The following is an 18,605-nucleotide window of genomic DNA, read 5'->3' as shown; positions in this document are numbered from 1 at the left end:
CAGCGTGGGCTCAATGGCCTTGGGGGTCTTTTCCAACCAAAGTGATTCTGGGATTCCAAGTCAATGAAGTAAATTTACCCAGAACCTGCCCTCCAAGAGCTGCTGTGGAGTTTCCTGCAGCTTGAGTGTGTGGGGGCCCAATTTCAGCAGCTTGAGCTGAATCACAGTGGGAGGCTCTGTTTGGACCAGGGCTGTTCTCATGGACAGGCTGTGAAGGGGCTTTGAAGCCTCTCTGGGGGGAGCAGGATGTGCTTTGTGGTGGCTTCTCTCAGCAGGTACAGGTAGAAGCAGGTCATTCCTGCCTGTGGAAAAACTCATCTTTTCTGGGCTTTGTGGTGCTCTTCACTTTTTCAAAGGAAATCTTCAAGATTTTTGCCTTAGGAAACCAAATGCATATTTCATGCAAACCTCCAGATTTTGTTGGATCACCAAGGAAACAACAGAGTCTTTTTTTCCCCCCCTTAGAATAAGACTTTTCTTCTCATTTTCCCCCTGTGGCACCAAACTCTCTGGAGAGGAACATCTCCCAAGGCTGGTGCCCTGTGGTGTCCAGAAACCACTGCCAGAGACCTGCAAAACTTCTCTGAAGATTTTCCAGCTCCAGGCCAGCCCTTCATTTCCCCCATGAGCTTGTCAAGAAGCTAAATTAGGAGTGGTTCACATTTGGATCAACAAGATATAAATACCAGAAGCCCAGAAGGTGCAGAGAACAGTGCTGGGAAGGGAGGGGATGAGCTGTAGCTGAGAACAGAAGGTCTGTCCTCACTCCTACAAACCCACTGGTGGATGTGTCTGAATCCCTTCTGGGCCTGCCCCCCAACAGGACACGTTTTACCTCTAAACCACAGCAGGTTTAATTTACATGAATGTGCTGGAGGCACCTGAAGCAAAGTGGGTGCTTGGAAAGAGCTGAAAGGGCAGGAGTTTGGAGCAAGGAGAATTTGGGGTGAGAAAAGCTGCAGGAGCTCCCCTTTGGAACGTCCTTTACCTGAATTTATTGCTCAGTGGGAACATGAGAAGAAAGACACTGAGGGACTGGAGAATGTCCAGGGAAGGGAACAGAGCTGGGGAAGGGTCTGGAGACCTCCTGAGGGAGCTGGGGGGGCTCAGCCTGGAGAAAAAAAGGCTCAGGGGGGACCTTCTGGCTCTGCAATCCCTGATGGATCCAAGGAGGGGATTTGGGCTCTTCTCCAGGAACAGGGACAGGAGGAGAGGGAACAGCCTCAGGCTGGACAAGGGGAGGTTCAGGCTGGATATTGGGAAAATTTCTTCATGGCAAAGGTGGTCAGGAACTGGCACACACTGCCCAGGGCAGGGGGAGAGTGCCCATCCCAGGGAAGGTTTAAAAGCCACATGGATGTGGCACCTGGGGACATGGATGAGTGGTGACCTTGGCAGTGCTGGGGGATGGTTGGACTGGGTGATCTTAGGAAGCTTTTCCAACCTTTGTGACTCTGATTTATGCACACCAGCTGTGCTGCCCATCCCTGCTCCCTGGGCAGCAGCTGCAGGACCTTCCCTGGGGGGTGGTTGGGGTGTCCCAGCACTGAAATCCCCCCCATGCCAGAGGTGGGCACGGCCAACACCTGAGCAGGACCATGGCAGGAGCAGAAGTTGTTGGCAGACTCTCTAAAACACCTAAAATGAACCCCAGAGGTGTGTTTGGCAGCCACAGGCACAGCCCTGACAGCTCCAGGTGGGGCAGATCCTGGGCTGAAGGGACTGGCACAGCCTCTGGGTCAGGTCCCAGCCCAGCAGGTGGGGAGCCTGGAGGTCCCCAGGCAGGTGCAGCCTGAGGATCCTGTGCTGCTCTGCTGAACACCCCAGTGTGTGGCACCAGCCTCTCCAAACCTGCTTGCTCTGGGCCATTCAGTGTTTCACTGGAGCCTTTAGGGTTTTCCCCTCCCATTCCTCTGCTTCCTAAAATCATCCCAGTTACTCAGCACCTCCTCCTGTGAGACTTTCCAGGCCCTCAGTGATGTTCTTCACCTTCTCTGAACCATCAGAGTCTCCCTCACACTCCCCATCCCCCTCTTCAGGTGAGCCCTTGGCACCCAGGATGTGATTCCTGTGTTAATCCTTTTCCATGCCAACACTCTGCTGATCTGGAGCTGCCACACGTGTCTGTGCCAAGATCTCTCCAGAGCTGTCTGAAATCATCCTCACTTCCTTTTCCTGGCTTGGGGCTGTTCATGGAAAGCTGTCCCAGAGCTCCCCAGTCTGCATTTTTTGCCTTTATCTGCTCTGAACTTTGTCACTCTGCTGCCTCTTGACTGAGAGCACTGAAGTTCTCCCAGAAACCCCTATTTATGTTCACCCTTGCACGTGAAAGGGAGGAGGGAGACAGAAATGCAAAGATTTCTAGTCTTAACTGTATTAATAAGAAATGATTAGCTATAAGCACTTCCAGACAATCAGATCCTTATGTTCCCAACACTGTCTGTTGACTATGGACAGCACCCAGCTTGGAAGGAGTTCTGACCTCTGTGATATGAAGCCACAGGCTGGAAGGGGTTCTGACCCCTGATATGAAGTCCCAGCTTGGAAGGGGTTCTGACCTCTGATATGAAGCCACAGCTTGGAAGGAGTTCTGACCTCTGCTATGAAGCCACAGCTTGGAAGGGGTTCTGACCTCTGATATGAAGCCACAGCTTGGAAGGGGTTCTGAGCCCTGATATGAAGCCCCAGTTTGAAAGGGGTTCTGACCTCTGCTGTGAAGGCCACACTGAAGCCAGGGGGAACTCAGCAGCTAAATAAGCACCTCCAGAAAATTAGAGCCTAATGAACCCAGCACTGCCTGCCGAGCTGCTGGACAGAACAGGCTGGAAGGTTTTCCAACCTCTGCTTTGAAGCTACACTTAATAGCTAGAAAAGAACTTTCCCCACAACATCTCCTGAAATAACATTTATTAACACAAATATGTGACAGTTATTGTGGGTTCTGCTTTGCTGGTGAGAACATTCAGCTGCAAGATTGTATTTAATTGATATTAAAAGACCCCAAAAGAAACCAGCACCAAACACATTCTACAGAGACAAACACACCAAACTCCAGTTCAATGTATCCCATTTTCAGGACAGACAGAAACCAGCAACAAAGAACTACTGACTGAAAACACAGCCACCTAAAACACTTATCCAGACACTCTCTCAGTAACACAGGACAATGAAATAACTTGCACTCCACTCTCTCTGTAGCACAAAACAAAAGGGAAGGGCAGAGCTGCTTCTTATCAACACACATGTTGAAAAAAAGAAACTGCACCTTGCAAAAGAAAGCAATAACTAATATAAAGTAGCAAAGTGTAAAGCAGGTTACTGTTATTAGTATTAAGGCAGCAAAACACAGTTAGTAAAGGAGATGCTTATAAAGTAAGAATCACAATAGCTGTCAGCATGAGATGTGAGATAGAATGTAATAAGCTTTGTGAGAAAGTAAAGTTAAGAAAGTAAAGTATAGAAAAATGGAAAACACATGGTCTCCTTACCACTACGTTGTTCCAGGAGGTAGGAGGAGGCAGGACAAGCTGCCAGCAGCCACCCCAACAGAGGCAATGGCATTTCTCCCTCTCTCTTGCAGTTAAAACTGCATTTCTTGTTATATTTTTTTTCCCTTCAGATGGTTTCAGGTGACTATAGTCAATCTTTCTGGGGGGTGATGCAGATGCCCACGGGGAGGTGGCTCCTTTGAGCAGTCATAGAAGATATCACAAAGGGGGGCCGTGTCATTCCTTAAACAACATTCCACCCTTTGTTAATCTCATCAGTTTGAAAGCTTTTGTTCTCTGCTGGTGCCACCCCCCCAGGGGCTGAGGCGTCTCCCTCAACCCATCCAGGCTGATCAGGGCTATCACCCCACAATCCTCCTCATCATGTCTTAGCCTTGTCTCCCCTTCCCACTTGGTTAATAAATGTCTCCATGGCTGGGACACACCCAGGGCTCCACTTTCCATGGTGGAAACCAGTTTCTACTTTGTGTCCTACTTTCTTACATACCTCTGACAAAACTTGACATCTGCCTTGGGACTCTTTAGCACTGAGGGGGACACAGCCCTGGGGAATGTGGAGCTGCTGGAGAGTCCAAAGGAGGTCATGGAGGTGACCCAAGGGCTGGAGCCCCCTCTGCTCTGGAGCCAAGCTGGGACACCTGGGAGGGGTCACCTGGTGAAGACCTGAGAGCCCCTTGCAGTGCCTAAAGGGGCCCAAGGAGAGCTGGAGAGGGACTGGGGACAAGGGATGGAGTGACAGAGCCCAGGACAAGGAAGGACCAAAGCACCTGCTGTCCAAGCCTCAGGTCTAGGCTGTGCAAGCCCTTGAGCTGTGCAGGGCAGGGAACCCTCCTGGAGCTTCTGGGGTGCCAAAGGAACCTGTGTCACATGGGAACAGAGCTGAGGGTTGAGTGTTCCTGGGGAAACACCTGTCCTTGGTTGGAGGGAAGCCCTGGATGTGCCCAGGGTGCCACAGCTCTGCAGGACAACTGGGAATGTGCTTCTCCAAGGCTGCATTTCCCTGTTTGTACAATGGCATTACAGGGTCCATCTTCCCTTTCCAATGTTTCAAGGGCTTTGCAGAAAACCTGTGTGGGAGCTGTGGGAGTGCTGGGTGCCCCTTGAGTGAGTTTTGGGTGTTCCTTGAGTGAGTTCTGGGTGTCCCTTGAGTGAGTTCTGGGTATTCCTTGAGGGAGTTCTGGGTATTCCTTGAATGAGTTCTGGGTGTCCCTTGAATGACTGCTGGATGGTCCTTGAGTGAGTTCTGGGTGTTCCTCGAGTGAGTTCTGGGTGTTCCTTGAGCAAATTCTGAGTGTTCCTTCCGTGAGTTTTGGGTATTCATTGAATGAGTTCTGGGTGTTCCTTGAGGGAGTTCTGGCTGTTCCTTGAGCAAGTTCTGGCTGTTCCTTGAGGGAGTTTTGGGTATTCCTTGAGGGAGTTCTGGGTATTCCTTGAATGAGTTCTGAGTGTTCCTTGAGGGAGTTCTGAGTGTTCCTTGAGGGAGTTCTGGCTGTTCCTTGAGCAAATTCTGAGTGTTCCTTCCGTGAGTTCTGGGTATTCATTGAATGAGTTCTGGGTGTTCCTTGAGGGAGTTCTGAGTGATCCTTGAGGGAGTTCTGGCTGTTCCTTGAGCAAGTTCTGGGTGTTCCTTCAGTGAGTTCTGGCTGTTCCTTGTGTGAGTTCTGGGTTTTCTGTGAGCGAGTTCTGGATGTTCCTTGAGTGAGTTCTGGGTATTCACTGAGTTCTGGATGTTCCTTACATGAGTTTTGGGTCCTTGCTGTGGGAGTTTGGCACACTGACCCCTGCAGAGCTCCCTCTGTGTGTCCCTGCAGTGACTGGTGGCACTGAAGCTGCTTTTGTCCCCAGGTGAATCGCTTTAACAAGGTGGAGGACAGAGCCATCTTCATCACCGACCGCCACCTCTACAAGCTGGACCCCATGAGGCAGTACAAGGTGATGAAGACCATCCCCCTCTACAACGTGAGTACGAGGCTGGGGAGCCTCCTCTGGGGCTCTCTGGGGGCAGGACACCCACTCTGTAGCTCCATTTTCATAGCCACGAAATGGAAAAAGACAATTTTGAAGGTCTTTAATGTGTTTAGAACAGTTACAGTGCAGTTATTACAACACCAAAACGTTGTGGTGGGATTGTTGGGGTGTCTGTGCAGGGCCAGGAGTTGGACTCGATGGTCCTTGGGGGTCCCTTCTAATTCAGAAAGAAATTCTTTGCAGAGAGAGTGCTCAGGGATTGGAATGGGCTGCCCAGAGAGGGGGTGGATTCCCCATCCCTGGAGGTGTTTAAGGTGAGACTGGACGTGGCACTGAGTGCCAGGATCTGGTGATCACAGTGGGGTTGGATCAGGGAGTGGACTTGATGATCTCAGAGGTCTCATCCAACCCAACTGATTCTATGAATTCAGCATATCCTGTGATTCTGTGGGTCTGTAATTATATTGGCTTTTCATTTCAGTGCATAAACCAAAAGCTGAACCCCAAACTGCCTCTTGCACTCTGCTGCTTCCCCATTTCAGTGTTATTTCCTGTGTGCAGGACCCTGGCCCTGGGAGGGGGTTGGCACTTCACAGCAGCTCCTGGCACTGTTCCAGTGTCTCTGAGGCTTTCTTTGATCCTTCCTGTCATGCTTAGATCTATTTATTTATTTATTTGGTTTGCTCCTGTTTAATGCAAATCCTGTCAAAGCTCAGAGTGGGATTAGGGTGAGGTGTGGCCTTGGGGGCTGCAGGTGGAGCTGCCAGGGGGGAGGCAGCAGATTATGGTGGGCAGCACCTCCCCTGTGCCCCCCAGCCCCCTGGAGGGGGCACCCAGCTGTCCCTCAGCCCCAGGTGGCTCTGCTGTGGTTATCTCCAACCTGCAGAGCTTGCCTGTGCCTTGGGGATGTCACCACATGTCTTAGTTTGAGGGAAAAAACCCAAATGTTTACCAAAAAGCAGAGGAGAGGATTCCTCCACAATAATCACATCACTCTTTATCAAGTTTAAGAAAAAGGAACTTTAATTAGGAAATGGATATAGGAAGGATAACTGTTCTTAACTACTATATATATATATGTAGATATAGATATAACTGTAAACACACCTGAACAAACTACTCCCCCAGCACCAGAAGAAAAAACCAAAGAGAACAACCCCCAAACTGTGGGTTCCTCCTGGAGCTGTTGCATTTATGGACAGGGTCAGTGTCACACCTGGGCTGGCTGAGAGGTGAGTTCTCAGCCTGTTCCCAGCGAGGCAGAGACGAGCAGGGAGCACTCAGATGAATTCTCTCTCCCTTCTCTCTCTCCCTTCTCTCTCTCCCTTCTCTCTCTCTCTCTCCTTGTCCTTTCTTCCAAATGAAGAAGTTTCCTTCTTCTGAGAGTGGAAGAAATGGTGATAATTCCCAGGGATCTCCTTGCAGTCCAAATAGGCCCCCAGGAAGAGGGAAAGAAAAGGTCTGCAGTGTGTCCTGAAGCAGCTCAGTCTCTCCTCTCCTCTCTCTCTCTGAAGCTCAGGGTGCCCAGAGATGGAGGGGGAAAAGCAAAGAGCAGAGCCAGAAAAAGAGCTCTCACCAGCAGCAGTGGCTCCTTTGCTGCTGCTGCCCAAAAGAAACCCCCAAAAAAGTCAAACCAACACACAGGGAACAAAGAAAGAAAAAAAAAGAACCAGAGCAGCTCAGCTCCACTGCTGAGAAAAAGTCCCCCTTTCTCCCTCCCCCACCCCCAAGCATTAACTCAGGTCATCCACTGGGAATTCAGAGTGGTTGGGCTTTTCCTTTGTTCTGTAGTGGGAGGGAGAGAATTTACATTATCATTCAAAACTACAACACCACACAAATGATGGGATGGTTGTGCTGGGAGCAGTGATGGGTCTGGAGTCTCTGGTGCTGGGAGGGCAGGGGTGGGATTGGGGTGGGATTGGGGTGGGATTGGAGTGGGGGAAGTCTCACCTGCAGGTGTGCAGGGAATGGTTGGCTCAGGCTGCATCCCCAGTTTGGGGTTAGAGGGGCTGCTCTGCCCTCCCTGCTGGTGCCCCAACTGGGCACCACAGTTCATTGTGCTCTCTCACCTCATCCAGAGTGGCCTCTGCAATTCCCATTGTAGATAAATCCATATTTGGTGATGATGAATCCATATTTGTCACAGGTGTAGAGCAATGTCTGCTTTTCCTGTGGGCCTGATGGGTCTCAAGGTGCAGCTTGGAGATTTCCAACAGCACAGAGCAGATCATTTCCCTCTGAACATCCCCCCTGAAATCCTTCATGCCTTAATAGTTAAAGGAGGTGGCGAGTCAGACACAACTTCAGGTTACACAGAGAGTATCTGGTGCTCAGGAATGTCAGTAATTAAAGCTTTCTCACCAAAATAAGTGTGTCTAAAGTGGAATATCCCTTCCTGCAGAGCTGTGGGCAGGCTCTGTGCTGGCCACGTGCTGGTTCTCTGGGTGCTCTGCAGCTCCTCAGGCACCACAGCAGTTTATGGTCTGTGCAGATCAGCCTCTTGCTCTCAGAATTCTTACATGTGGATATAAATCAGCTTTCTTGGGGCATCTGCAGTTATTCCCTTCAGGAATCTGCCCCAGTTCCTTGACCTGAGCCCTCCTTGGCACTCCAGGGGGGCCCAGGAGACCCTCTGCTGACTCCTGCAGGTGTCACAGTGATATTCCAGAGTGGAAATTTCCTTAGGACAAGCTTTGGGAGACTCAGTGGAGTGGAATTCCTGCTGTGTTGGCCACAGCTCCCCTTTTCCTTTCTGCCCCTGCCCTGTGCTCCTGGGGAACAGTCCCAGACCTGCAGGGGCACAGCAGGGTGGGCCAGGGGGCAGTGCCAGGGGGCAGTGCCAGGGTCCTGCTGAGGGTCTGAGGCCTCAGAGGTGCAGGAGGGGAGAGGAGTCAGGGATGTGTTTGGTTCATACCAAAGGGAATGTTTCATAGAATCCCAGACTGCTTTGGGTTGGAAGGGACCTCAAAGCCCACCCAGTGCCACCCCTGCCCTGGGCAGGGACACCTCCCACCAGCCCAGGGTGCTCCAAGCCCTGTCCAGCCTGGCCTGGGACACTCTCAGGGATGGGACAGCCACAGCTTCTCTGGGAATTCCATCCCAGCCCTCACCACCCTCCCAGGGAACAATTTCTTCCCCATATCCCATTTAACCTCCTCCCCTTCCCTTTGAAGCCATTCCATTTGTATTTCTTCTGCCAGGATTTCCTAAAGTGAACCCCTCATTAATGCTGTGGTGCAGTTGTTTGTTCCCTTTCTGTAGTGATGTTTTATTTTTTATTCCAAATGCTATGAATGAGTGTTGCCTCTCCCCTCCTGCCTGCCTTGCCCACTGCCCCTGGTGTTCCTGGGTGGCTGATGCCCCCTGCCAGGGCAGCCCTTCCTCAGGAGGGAGGTGCTGCATGAAAGATGAGTGAGACAGAAATCCCTTCCCTTTGGGGGTCAGAGCAATGGTTGGAGATGCTGTGAAGAGTTTTGGTGGATAAGGATGACCCCAGAGGTGACGTGTGTGGTGTCCCAGCCCTGTGCCAGGTTTGGGTGTGTGTCCTCAGGGAGGATGGATCACCCTCTGCACCCAGCTGAGATCCCTGTCAGTGCTTCCAAAGCTCCCTGTCACCAGCAGATCCTTAGGGGTGGTGTTTCCATGGAGATCTCATTGGAGACAGTCCCCTCATGGCTGGGGAAGCACAGCTTGGTTTGGGCTGCACAGATCCTGCCCACCTCCCTTCCTGGCTGAGGATGGAGTGATGCCCATGGCACCTCCCTGCACAGATCCTGCCCACCTCCCTTCCTGGCTGAGGATGGAGTGATGCCCATGGCACATCCCTGCACAGATCCTGCCCACCTCCCTTCCTGGCTGAGGATGGAGTGATGCCCATGGCACATCCCTGCACAGATCCCTGCCCACCTCCCTCCCTGGCTGAGGATGGAGTGATGCCCATGGCACATCCCTGCACAGATCCCTGCCCACCTCCCTTCCTGGATGAGGATGGAGTGATGCCCATGGCACATCCCTGCACAGATCCTGCCCACCTCCCTTCCTGGATGAGGATGGAGTGATGCCCATGGCACATCCCTGCACAGATCCTGCCCACCTCCCTCCCTGGCTGAGGATGGAGTGATGCCCATGGCACATCCCTGCACAGATCCCTGCCCACCTCCCTTCCTGGATGAGGATGGAGTGATGCCCATGGCACACCCCTGCACAGATCCCTGCCCACCTCCCTCCCTGGCTGAGGATGGAGTGATGCCCATGGCACATCCCTGCACAGATCCCTGCCCACCTCCCTCCCTGAATGAGGATGGAGTGATGCCCATGGCACATCCCTGCACAGATCCTGCCCTCCTCCCTCCCTGGATGAGGATGGAGTGATGCCCATGGCACATCCCTGCACAGATCCCTGCCCACCTCCCTCCCTGAATGAGGATGGAGTGATGCCCATGGCACATCCCTGCACAGATCCTGCCCTCCTCCCTCCCTGGATGAGGATGGAGTGATGCCCATGGCACATCCCTGCACAGATCCTGCCCACCTCCCTCCCTGAGGTTCCCTGGATGAGGATGGAGTCATGCCCATGGCACATCCCTGCACAGATCCCTGCCCATCTCACCCATGGGGGTTCCCTGGATGAGGATGGAGTGATGCCCATGGCACACCCCTGCACAGATCCCTGCCCACCTCCCTCCCTGGCTGAGGATGGAGTGATGCCCATGGCACATCCCTGCACAGATCCCTGCCCACCTCCCTCCCTGAATGAGGATGGAGTGATGCCCATGGCACATCCCTGCACAGATCCTGCCCTCCTCCCTCCCTGGATGAGGATGGAGTGATGCCCATGGCACATCCCTGCACAGATCCCTGCCCACCTCCCTCCCTGAATGAGGATGGAGTGATGCCCATGGCACATCCCTGCACAGATCCTGCCCTCCTCCCTCCCTGGATGAGGATGGAGTGATGCCCATGGCACATCCCTGCACAGATCCTGCCCACCTCCCTCCCTGAGGTTCCCTGGATGAGGATGGAGTCATGCCCATGGCACATCCCTGCACAGATCCCTGCCCATCTCACCCATGGGGGTTCCCTGGATGAGGATGGAGTGATGCCCATGGCACATCCCTGCACAGATCCCTGCCCATCTCACCCATGGGGGTTCCCTGGATGAGGATGGAGTGATGCCCATGGCACATCCCTGCACAGATCCCTGCCCATCTCACCCATGGGGGTTCCCTGGATGAGGATGGAGTGATGCCCATGGCACATCCCTGCACAGATCCCTGCCCATCTCACCCATGGGGGTTGCCTGGATAAGGATGGAGTCATGCCCATGGCACATCCCTGCCCACCTCCCTCCCTGAGGTTCCCTGGATGAGGATGGAGTGATGCCCATGGCACATCCCTGCCCACCTCCCTCCCTGAGGTTCCCTGGATGAGGATGGAGTGATGCCCATGGCACATCCCTGCCCACCTCCCTCCCTGAGGTTCCCTGGATGAGGATGGAGTCATGCCCATGGCACATCCCTGCCCTGCCCTGGGAAGAGGGGAAAGGGCTGGAAGCTAAACCAGCTTTGCTTTGGCTTGGATGGAAGGAAGGAGTTTTTCCCTGGGAGGGTGGGCAGCCCTGGCACAGGTGCCCAGAGCAGCTTTGGCTGCCCCATCCCTGAGGGTGTCCAAGGACACACTGGAGCACCCTGTGCAGGTGGGAGGTGTCCCTGCCCATGGAACTGGATGAGCTTTAAGGTCCCTTCCAACCCAAACCATTCCATGACTCTGTTATTTGTGTCCTGTGTGAGAAACGTGGAATTTTGTGTCCATGACCAGCAATAACTTCCCTTTGGACCCCGAGGATTTCCCTGGATGGAGATGCTGCTTTGGGGGATTTTCCAGGGAGGTTTTCCATGTGCAGCTGCCTCAGGAGTGCCAATGCACAGTCACCTCTTTGTTCTCACCTGAATTAAAAGCAGGCAGAGAATGGCAGAGGGGCACTGAAAGGTGCCCAGGCAGCAGAAAGGCTCTTGCAGGCACCTTTCCCGTGCAGAGGGAGCACAACAAAGGCTGTTCCCAGGATTTCTTCCCCTCTTCAAGCAGAGGCAATATCAGAGTTGGTAAATACCGAGATAAGCACCTTCTCTGAAATGCTTTTCTTTTGTGTTGCAGCGATTTGTGCCGAGAGTCTTGAGGGGAGGGGTGAAACGGGAGGATTTTCAAGGGCTCTTGGGCTCCTAACAGGGCTCTGCTGAAGAATTAATGTCTAAATTGCCTTTTCAAAGCCGGTGTTCCTCTCTGGCACTCTCTGCCATCCCCGCCGGTGGCAGCGCTCCCCGGGGGGCTCCTGTGCCCACGGGAGGCTGTTCCAGCGTGCGGATTGATCTGTGGGGGCACCACAACCCCAGGGAGCTGGGGGTGCCCGGGCACGGAGGGCAGCGTGTTCTGGGAGCGTTTCCTGAGCCCCCCGGGCTGGACAGACACAGACCCCACCAGTGCTGGGCGGGTGGTGCCACCGGTGCCACCAGGAGGTCCCTGCCCTGGGTGCCAAGGGCAGCACTTGCTGTCCCTTCAGGGGAATAAACCACCAAAATCCCAGAGTTTGGACCTTGGGAAGTGTCTCATCCCAAAAATAGGGCACAGACTGTTGGCTGAGCTTTCCTGGGAAGTGTGAGACGGGCAGAGCTGGAACAGGTTTCTTGGAAATAATCTGTTGTGAATGAGCCACCAGAGGGACCTGGGCCTGGGTGAGGTCTGTGCTGAGGGGCAGGGACATCACCTGGACTGGGGCTCCTTCGGGAAGGGAGTCATGGGCTGTGATTTCCAAAAAGGTGGTACATGGGTGCCCCTCACTTGTGGGAGAATGTGGCTGCTCCCTGCACATCTCTGGGTGACTCTTGCCTTTATTTTAATTTATTTTAATTTATTTTAATTTATTTTAATTTATTTTATTTTATTTTATTTTATTTTATTTTAATTCTATTTTATTTTATTAATTTTATTTTATTAATTTTATTTTATTTATTCTATTGTTTCAGTTCTATTTATTTTATCTATTCTATTCTATTCTATTTTATTATATTTATTTTATTTTATTTTATTATTTTATTTTATTTCTATTTTATTTTATTAATTTTATTTTATTTATTCTATTGTTTCAGTTCTATTTATTTTATCTATTCTATTCTATTTTTTCTATTTATTTTATTTTATTTTATTTTATTTTATTTTATTTTATTTTATTTTGTTAATTTGTTATTTTTAGTATTTTATTCTGTTTTATTTTACTTATTTTATTTTATTTATTCTATTTATTTTATTCATTCTATTCTATTTATTTTATTTATTCTATTCTATTTCTTTTATGTTATTTTATTTTTTATTCTATTTATTTTATTCTATTTCTTTTATTTATTCTATACTATTCTATCCTATTTATTTTATTTTTTATTCTATTTTATTTATTCTATTTATTTTATTCTATTTTATTCTGTTCTATTTCTTTTATTTTACTTTATGTTATTTTTTGTTATTTTATTTTATTTTTTTATTCTATTTAGTTTATTTTATTCTATTCTATTTCTTTTATTTCAGTCTATTTATTTTATCCATTCTTTTCTATCCAATCTCTCCTATTTTCCTTTCTCTTTTCTCTGCTTTGCTGTACTTACCTTTTGATGCTTTTTTGCCATCCTTGCCCTTTCCTTCCCCAGCTCAGATTCATTCCCTGCTTTCTCTGCTCACATCTCAACCTGTGCACTCAGATTGCCCCTCCAAAAATTCCTGCTTTTCCCCCCTGGGATGATGGCAAAGCTTTGGATGAGCCAAGTGCAGTAACTCCACAGGCAAAAAGAAAACAGCAGAAAAGAAAAAACCCAAACCAACCCCCCCCAGCTTTTATTTTGTCCAAACAGCCAGACCTTAATCCAGGCCTAACATGGGGATCAGCTCAGCCTTGTGGGGTTCACAGTTCATGTTCTTAATTCTTCTCCACCTGTCTCAGAGTCACAGAACAGGCTGGAAAAGGCTTTAAGATCACGGAGTCAACGGGAACCCCCCCGAGTTCCCCATTCAACCACGTCCTCAAGGGCCACAGCCAAGAGGTTTTGAATGTTGGGAGTCATGGCATGGTTTGGGTTGGAAAGGATGTTACAAACCACCCAGTGCCACCCCTGTCTGTGCAGATCAGCCTCTTGCTCTCAGAATTCTTACATGTGGATATAAATCAGCTTTCTTGGGGCATCTGCAGTTATTCCCTTCAGGAATCTGCCCCAGTTCCTTGACCTGAGCCCTCCTTGGCAGTCCAGGGGGGCCCAGGAGACCCTCTGCTGACTCCTGCAGGTGTCACAGTGATATTCCAGAGTGGAAATTTCCTTAGGACAAGCTTTGGGAGACTCAGTGGAGTGGAATTCCTGCTGTGTTGGCCACAGCTCCCCTTTTCCTTTCTGCCCCTGCCCTGTGCTCCTGGGGAACAGTCCCAGACCTGCAGGGGCACAGCAGGGTGGGCCAGGGGGCAGTGCCAGGGGGCAGTGCCAGGGGGCAGTGCCAGGGGGCAGTGCCAGGGTCCTGCTGAGGGTCTGAGCCCGCAGAGGTGCAGGAGGGGAGAGGAGTCAGGGATGTGTTTGGTTCATACCAAAGGGAATGTTTCATAGAATCCCAGACTGCTTTGGGTTGGAAGGGACCTTAAATCCCACCCAGTGCCACCCCTGCCATGGGCAGGAACACCTCCCACCAGCCCAGGGTGCTCCAAACCCTGTCCAGCCTGGCCTGGGACACTTCCAGGGATGGGGCATTAGTGTTTCTAGACCAACATCATGACCTTGTTGTTGTTTTCTCCCACAGCTGGTGGGACTCAGCGTGTCCAACGGGAAGGACCAGCTCGTGGTGTTCCACACCAAGGACAACAAGGACCTCATTGTGTGTCTCTTCAGCAAAGAGCCCTCCAGTGACAGCAGGATTGGGGAGCTGGTGGGAGTCCTGGCCAGTCACTTCAAGAGGTCAGTGCTGGGCTGGCTTTGTTGAACTCTCATTCTGGTGTGCCAGGTCGTGCCCTGGGGTCACTGTGGTGCCAATCCTGGGCTGTGCATCCATAGCTGGGATTCCAGAATGGTGCTTTTTCTTGGCATTTTTGTGATGTGCTTTTTAGCTCCACCACTTGGTTGCCTCCTGTGCCTTCCCTGTGTGTCAGAGCATGGATGTTTGGGGACAGACACCACTGAGGGTGCCTTTGGATGTGTCCCAGAGGCTCCTGAAGGCTCCTTTAGCCAAATTCTTAATATATAAAATTCAGCACGAGCTTTTCTTTGCTGGAATTGCTCCCCTGCCCCAGTGTCAGGCTGAGGGAGCTGGGGGTGTTCAGCCTGGAGAAGAGGAGGCTCAGAGGTGACCTCAGCACTGTCTGGAACTGCCTGAAGGGAAGTTCTGGCCAGGTGGGGGTTGGTCTCTTCTCCCAGGCACTCAGCAATAGGACAAGGGGGCACGATGGGCTCAAGCTCTGCCAGGGGAAATTGAAGTTGGAGATGAGAAAGAAATTCTTTGCAGAGAGAGTGCTCAGGGATTGGAATGGGCTGCCCAGAGAGGGGGTGGATTCCCCATCCCTGGAGGTTTTTCAGCTGAGCTTGGCCGTGGCACTGAGTGCCATGATCTGGTAAAGGGACTGGAGTTGGACCAAGGGTTGGACTTGATGATCTCAGAGGTCTCTTCCAACCCAACTGATTCTGTGATTCTGTGATTTGTTGCTGAGCTGTAGAACATCATCTGTGGTTCCTGAACTCTGCCTGGTAAATCTCTGTGCCAAAGCTGTTTAGTGCTCCTCAGTTCTCCAGGACTCAGTTCTCCTGGAGCTAAAGCTGGAGCAGAAGGTGGCCCTGGATTGCAGGAGAAGGCCTGGGCTGCCCAGATCAGCCCCAGCATTGCAGCACTCCCAGGGAGGAGCTCTGGGGGGAATGGGCTGTGCTCCCAGGCCCCTCCAGAACACATTCCAGGGGGAATGTTGCTCACCAGGTGTGCTGGTTTTAAGGTGAACCTGCAGGAAAAATGACCCCAACACAAAAGAGATTATAAATCAGAGTTACAATTTAATAACAATATTCCAATCAATGCAATGGCACAAAGAGAAATTGGGTTTAACCCCCAAGCCCAGCAGTCTAACCCAGCCCCCTGGGGCACAAACACAGGGGGGTTTGGTGGCCCCTGTGCTGAGCCCCACGTGGTTCCCCCGAGGCCAAAGGCAAAGGAAGGGACAAACCTGTTGGTGCAGATGATGGCACAGTCTGGGCCAGAGTGGTGGCTCCTCCTGGCCAGGGGCTGCTCCTCCTCTGGATCCAATCAGTGGTTCCCCAGTCCCCAAAGCCCCAGATTGTGTCCCCTGAGGTTTGGGTGGGAGCCCCCAGTGCCTCCCCCAGGGCAGGGAGTTCCACACTGGGGGATCTGACTCTGTCACACTGTCTGCAGCCACAGCCCTTGGTTTCCCTCCAGCATTCCCAAAGGAGTTACCTTTGCAGTGGGAAGCAATCCCTGCAGGAGCCCAGCAGAGCATGGCTTGCCTGAGGATAATTTGGATTTGCCATAGTTTGTGTGCCCTGGATTCTTTTCCTTAGTTCTGGGGCCTCAGCCCAGTGTTCCTGGAGCAGGAATTGCCCCAGGAGGATCTCACACCATCCATGGAGCTGTTCCTGGGAAGGTGCCATTCCCTGCCTGTCTCTGTGCCCTTCCCACAGTGCTGGCACTGCTCCAGGCTGGCATTTCCCTGCATTTGGGAGGTGGCAGCAGTTTGATGGATTGAGAGAGTGGAGAGGTTTGGGTGTTGCTGGATTTAGTGTCACTGTGTGTGTGACACAGGACTGAGTGTGTGTGGAATATTTACATGTGAAAACTGGGGGGAATATGTACATATATAGACTTAGAGAATCATGGAGTGGTTTGGGTGGGAAGGGACCTTAAAGTCCACCCAGTGCCACCCCTGCCATGGGCAGGGACACCTCCCACCAGCCCAGGGTGCTCCAAGCCCTGTCCAACCTGGCCTTGGACACTCCCAGGGCTGGGGCAGCCACAGCTTCTCTGGGCACCTGTGCCAGGGCCTGCCCACCCTCCCAGCCAGGAATTCCTTCCCAATATCCCAGTGTCAGTGGGAAGCCATTCCCTTATCCTGTCTCTCCATCCCTTGTCCCAAGTCCCTCTCCAGCTTTTCTTGAGCCCCTTTAGGCACTGAAAGGGACTCCAAGGTGTCCCTGGAGCCTTCTCTTCTCCAGGCTGAAATCAAGGAGAGGGAATTGGATCTCTGTGGATTTGTATTATTTTGGAAGGGGCAGAGATATGTGAGAATGTTTTCTGAGCCAGAATCATAGAATGGTTTGGGTGGGAAGGGACCTTAAAGCCTATCCAGTGCCACCCCTGCCATGGGCAGGGACACCTCCCACCAGCCCAGGGTGCTCCAAGCCCTGTCCAACCTGGCCTGGGACACTCCCAGGGCTGGGGCAGCCACAGCTTCTCTGGGCACCTGTGCCAGGGCCCAGAATATGTGCCAGAATAGGGGGAAAACAGATGTATGTCTTTATATGTATGTAAAACATGGAAATTCTGTGTATTTACATATGAGTACCTGGGGTGGGAAATCTGTTCCATCACAGACCACACTCCCAGAGCCATCAAGGCTGGAAGGGACCTTGAGGTCATCCAGCCCAACTGTAACCCCTGAACACCTAAACCAGCTAAATCAGCCTTTCAAAAGGCTTTTTTGGGGAAAAAATGCCCCTTTGACCACTTTGCTGCTGTTCCAAGCTCCAGCATTGGGACCAGAGATGTTAAAGCTGAGGCTGAGCAGGACCCTCAGCAGGACCCTCAGCAGAACTGCAGCGATTTGGGCACAGTTGGGGCAAAGAGAAGAACCCACCAATGGGGTTTTTTTTGTTTGTTCCAGCTCCTGTGTGGCAAACAAAGCCTCCTGCAAACCCTTTTCTGAAAATGTTCCATTTTTCCCATTGTCTGAGTGGTGCAGTTTGAGGGGAGAGGGTGATTTTGGCAGTGCTGTGAATGCAGAGGGTTTGTCCCAGAAATGAGGACCCTCCTGTAAATAATTCCCCATTTTCAGCCCATTGTGCAGGAGCATTTAATGCATTTTTGATGCTCTCTGTAAACAAAGGCAGGGGAGACTCCACGTGATGTGCTTTGCCTTGTTTGGGGATAAATGCTCAGCTCAGTGATGAGCTCAGTCTGGAACACAAATCATTTGATTAAAATGCATTCAAGATTTTTTTTATTTGAATTTTTTCCACTGATAAGGAGGAACAAACCTTCCAGCTCAGGCCCAGGACTCAGGCAAGAGGTTAAACCTTCACTCTGCCATAAAGGTGCTTTGTTCATATCCAAACTGGGCTGATTTTGGTCAGTTTGAGGCTGTTCCTTCCTTTTAAAGCTTTCTGTGCTACAAACCTTGATTGAGTGCTGGGATTTATAGACAGGGGAGCTGAAACTGCATTTTCTGTGTAGGCAGTGCCACTCTGGGGGGTGAGGGGGGTCCTAAATCCTGGGGGCAAAGCAGGAAAGAGGAGCCCAAAGTGGGATTTAAGGCTCCCAAAGCCCCTCTCCAAGGAAATGCCCATCTCCCAGGGCACAGCCTGCACCCAGAGGGGGGTGTGAACTGCCAGGGGGTGCCCAGGGCTCATTCCCTGGGAGCTGCCCAAGGTGCCAGTGAGACCCAGAGGAGCTGGCTGGGCACAGGCTGCTCCCATGTGCTCTGTGCTTTGTGCCCACTGCCAGCCCCGAAGAGCCGTGCCAGGCTGGCACCACTGGCAGCAGGGCTGGGGCTGACACAGCCCTGGGCTGGATCCACATCACACCCTCCCCTGGCATTGCTGCCAGGGCTTGGGCTTTGGTTTTGTGCAGGATTTCTGGTCAGAATCCACTCTGGGGAGAATTCTGCTGTGGTTGGGGTTGAGCCCTAACCCAGAGCTTGGAACCAACCCTGGGCAGGGGTGGTGGCCAAGGGAAAAGAGATTCATGTGCAAAATAAAGGTGAAAAAAAATCAGTATAAACTGGAAAAGTTGACTTCAATCTCTTGGCTTATTTTAGGGAGTTAAAAAATATTCAAGGATTTAGCTGAGATTTACCTTTGGCTGATTTATGGTATTTATAAGGTTGGAGCA

At 51.5% G+C, this 18,605-nt stretch overlaps 1 protein-coding gene across 2 annotated transcripts in view; it reads left to right on the top strand.

Moving 5' to 3' along the window:
- MYO1D (myosin ID) overlaps nucleotides 1-18,605 on the top strand; it is a 215,458-nt gene that overhangs the window by 134,109 nt on the left and 62,744 nt on the right. For both annotated transcript variants that reach the window (XM_071577407.1, XM_071577408.1), the window contains exons 20-21: nucleotides 5,355-5,468; nucleotides 14,304-14,458. In XM_071577407.1, the coding sequence (XP_071433508.1) occupies nucleotides 5,355-5,468; nucleotides 14,304-14,458 (269 nt within the window). The remainder of the gene's footprint in view (nucleotides 1-5,354; nucleotides 5,469-14,303; nucleotides 14,459-18,605) is intronic.

Source organism: Pithys albifrons, chromosome 25 (genome assembly GCF_047495875.1).
Source record: "Pithys albifrons albifrons isolate INPA30051 chromosome 25, PitAlb_v1, whole genome shotgun sequence".
NCBI lineage: Eukaryota > Metazoa > Chordata > Aves > Passeriformes > Thamnophilidae > Pithys > Pithys albifrons.
Note: the sequence above shows the minus strand (reverse complement) of the source record. Positions and strands in the feature narration are given on the sequence as shown.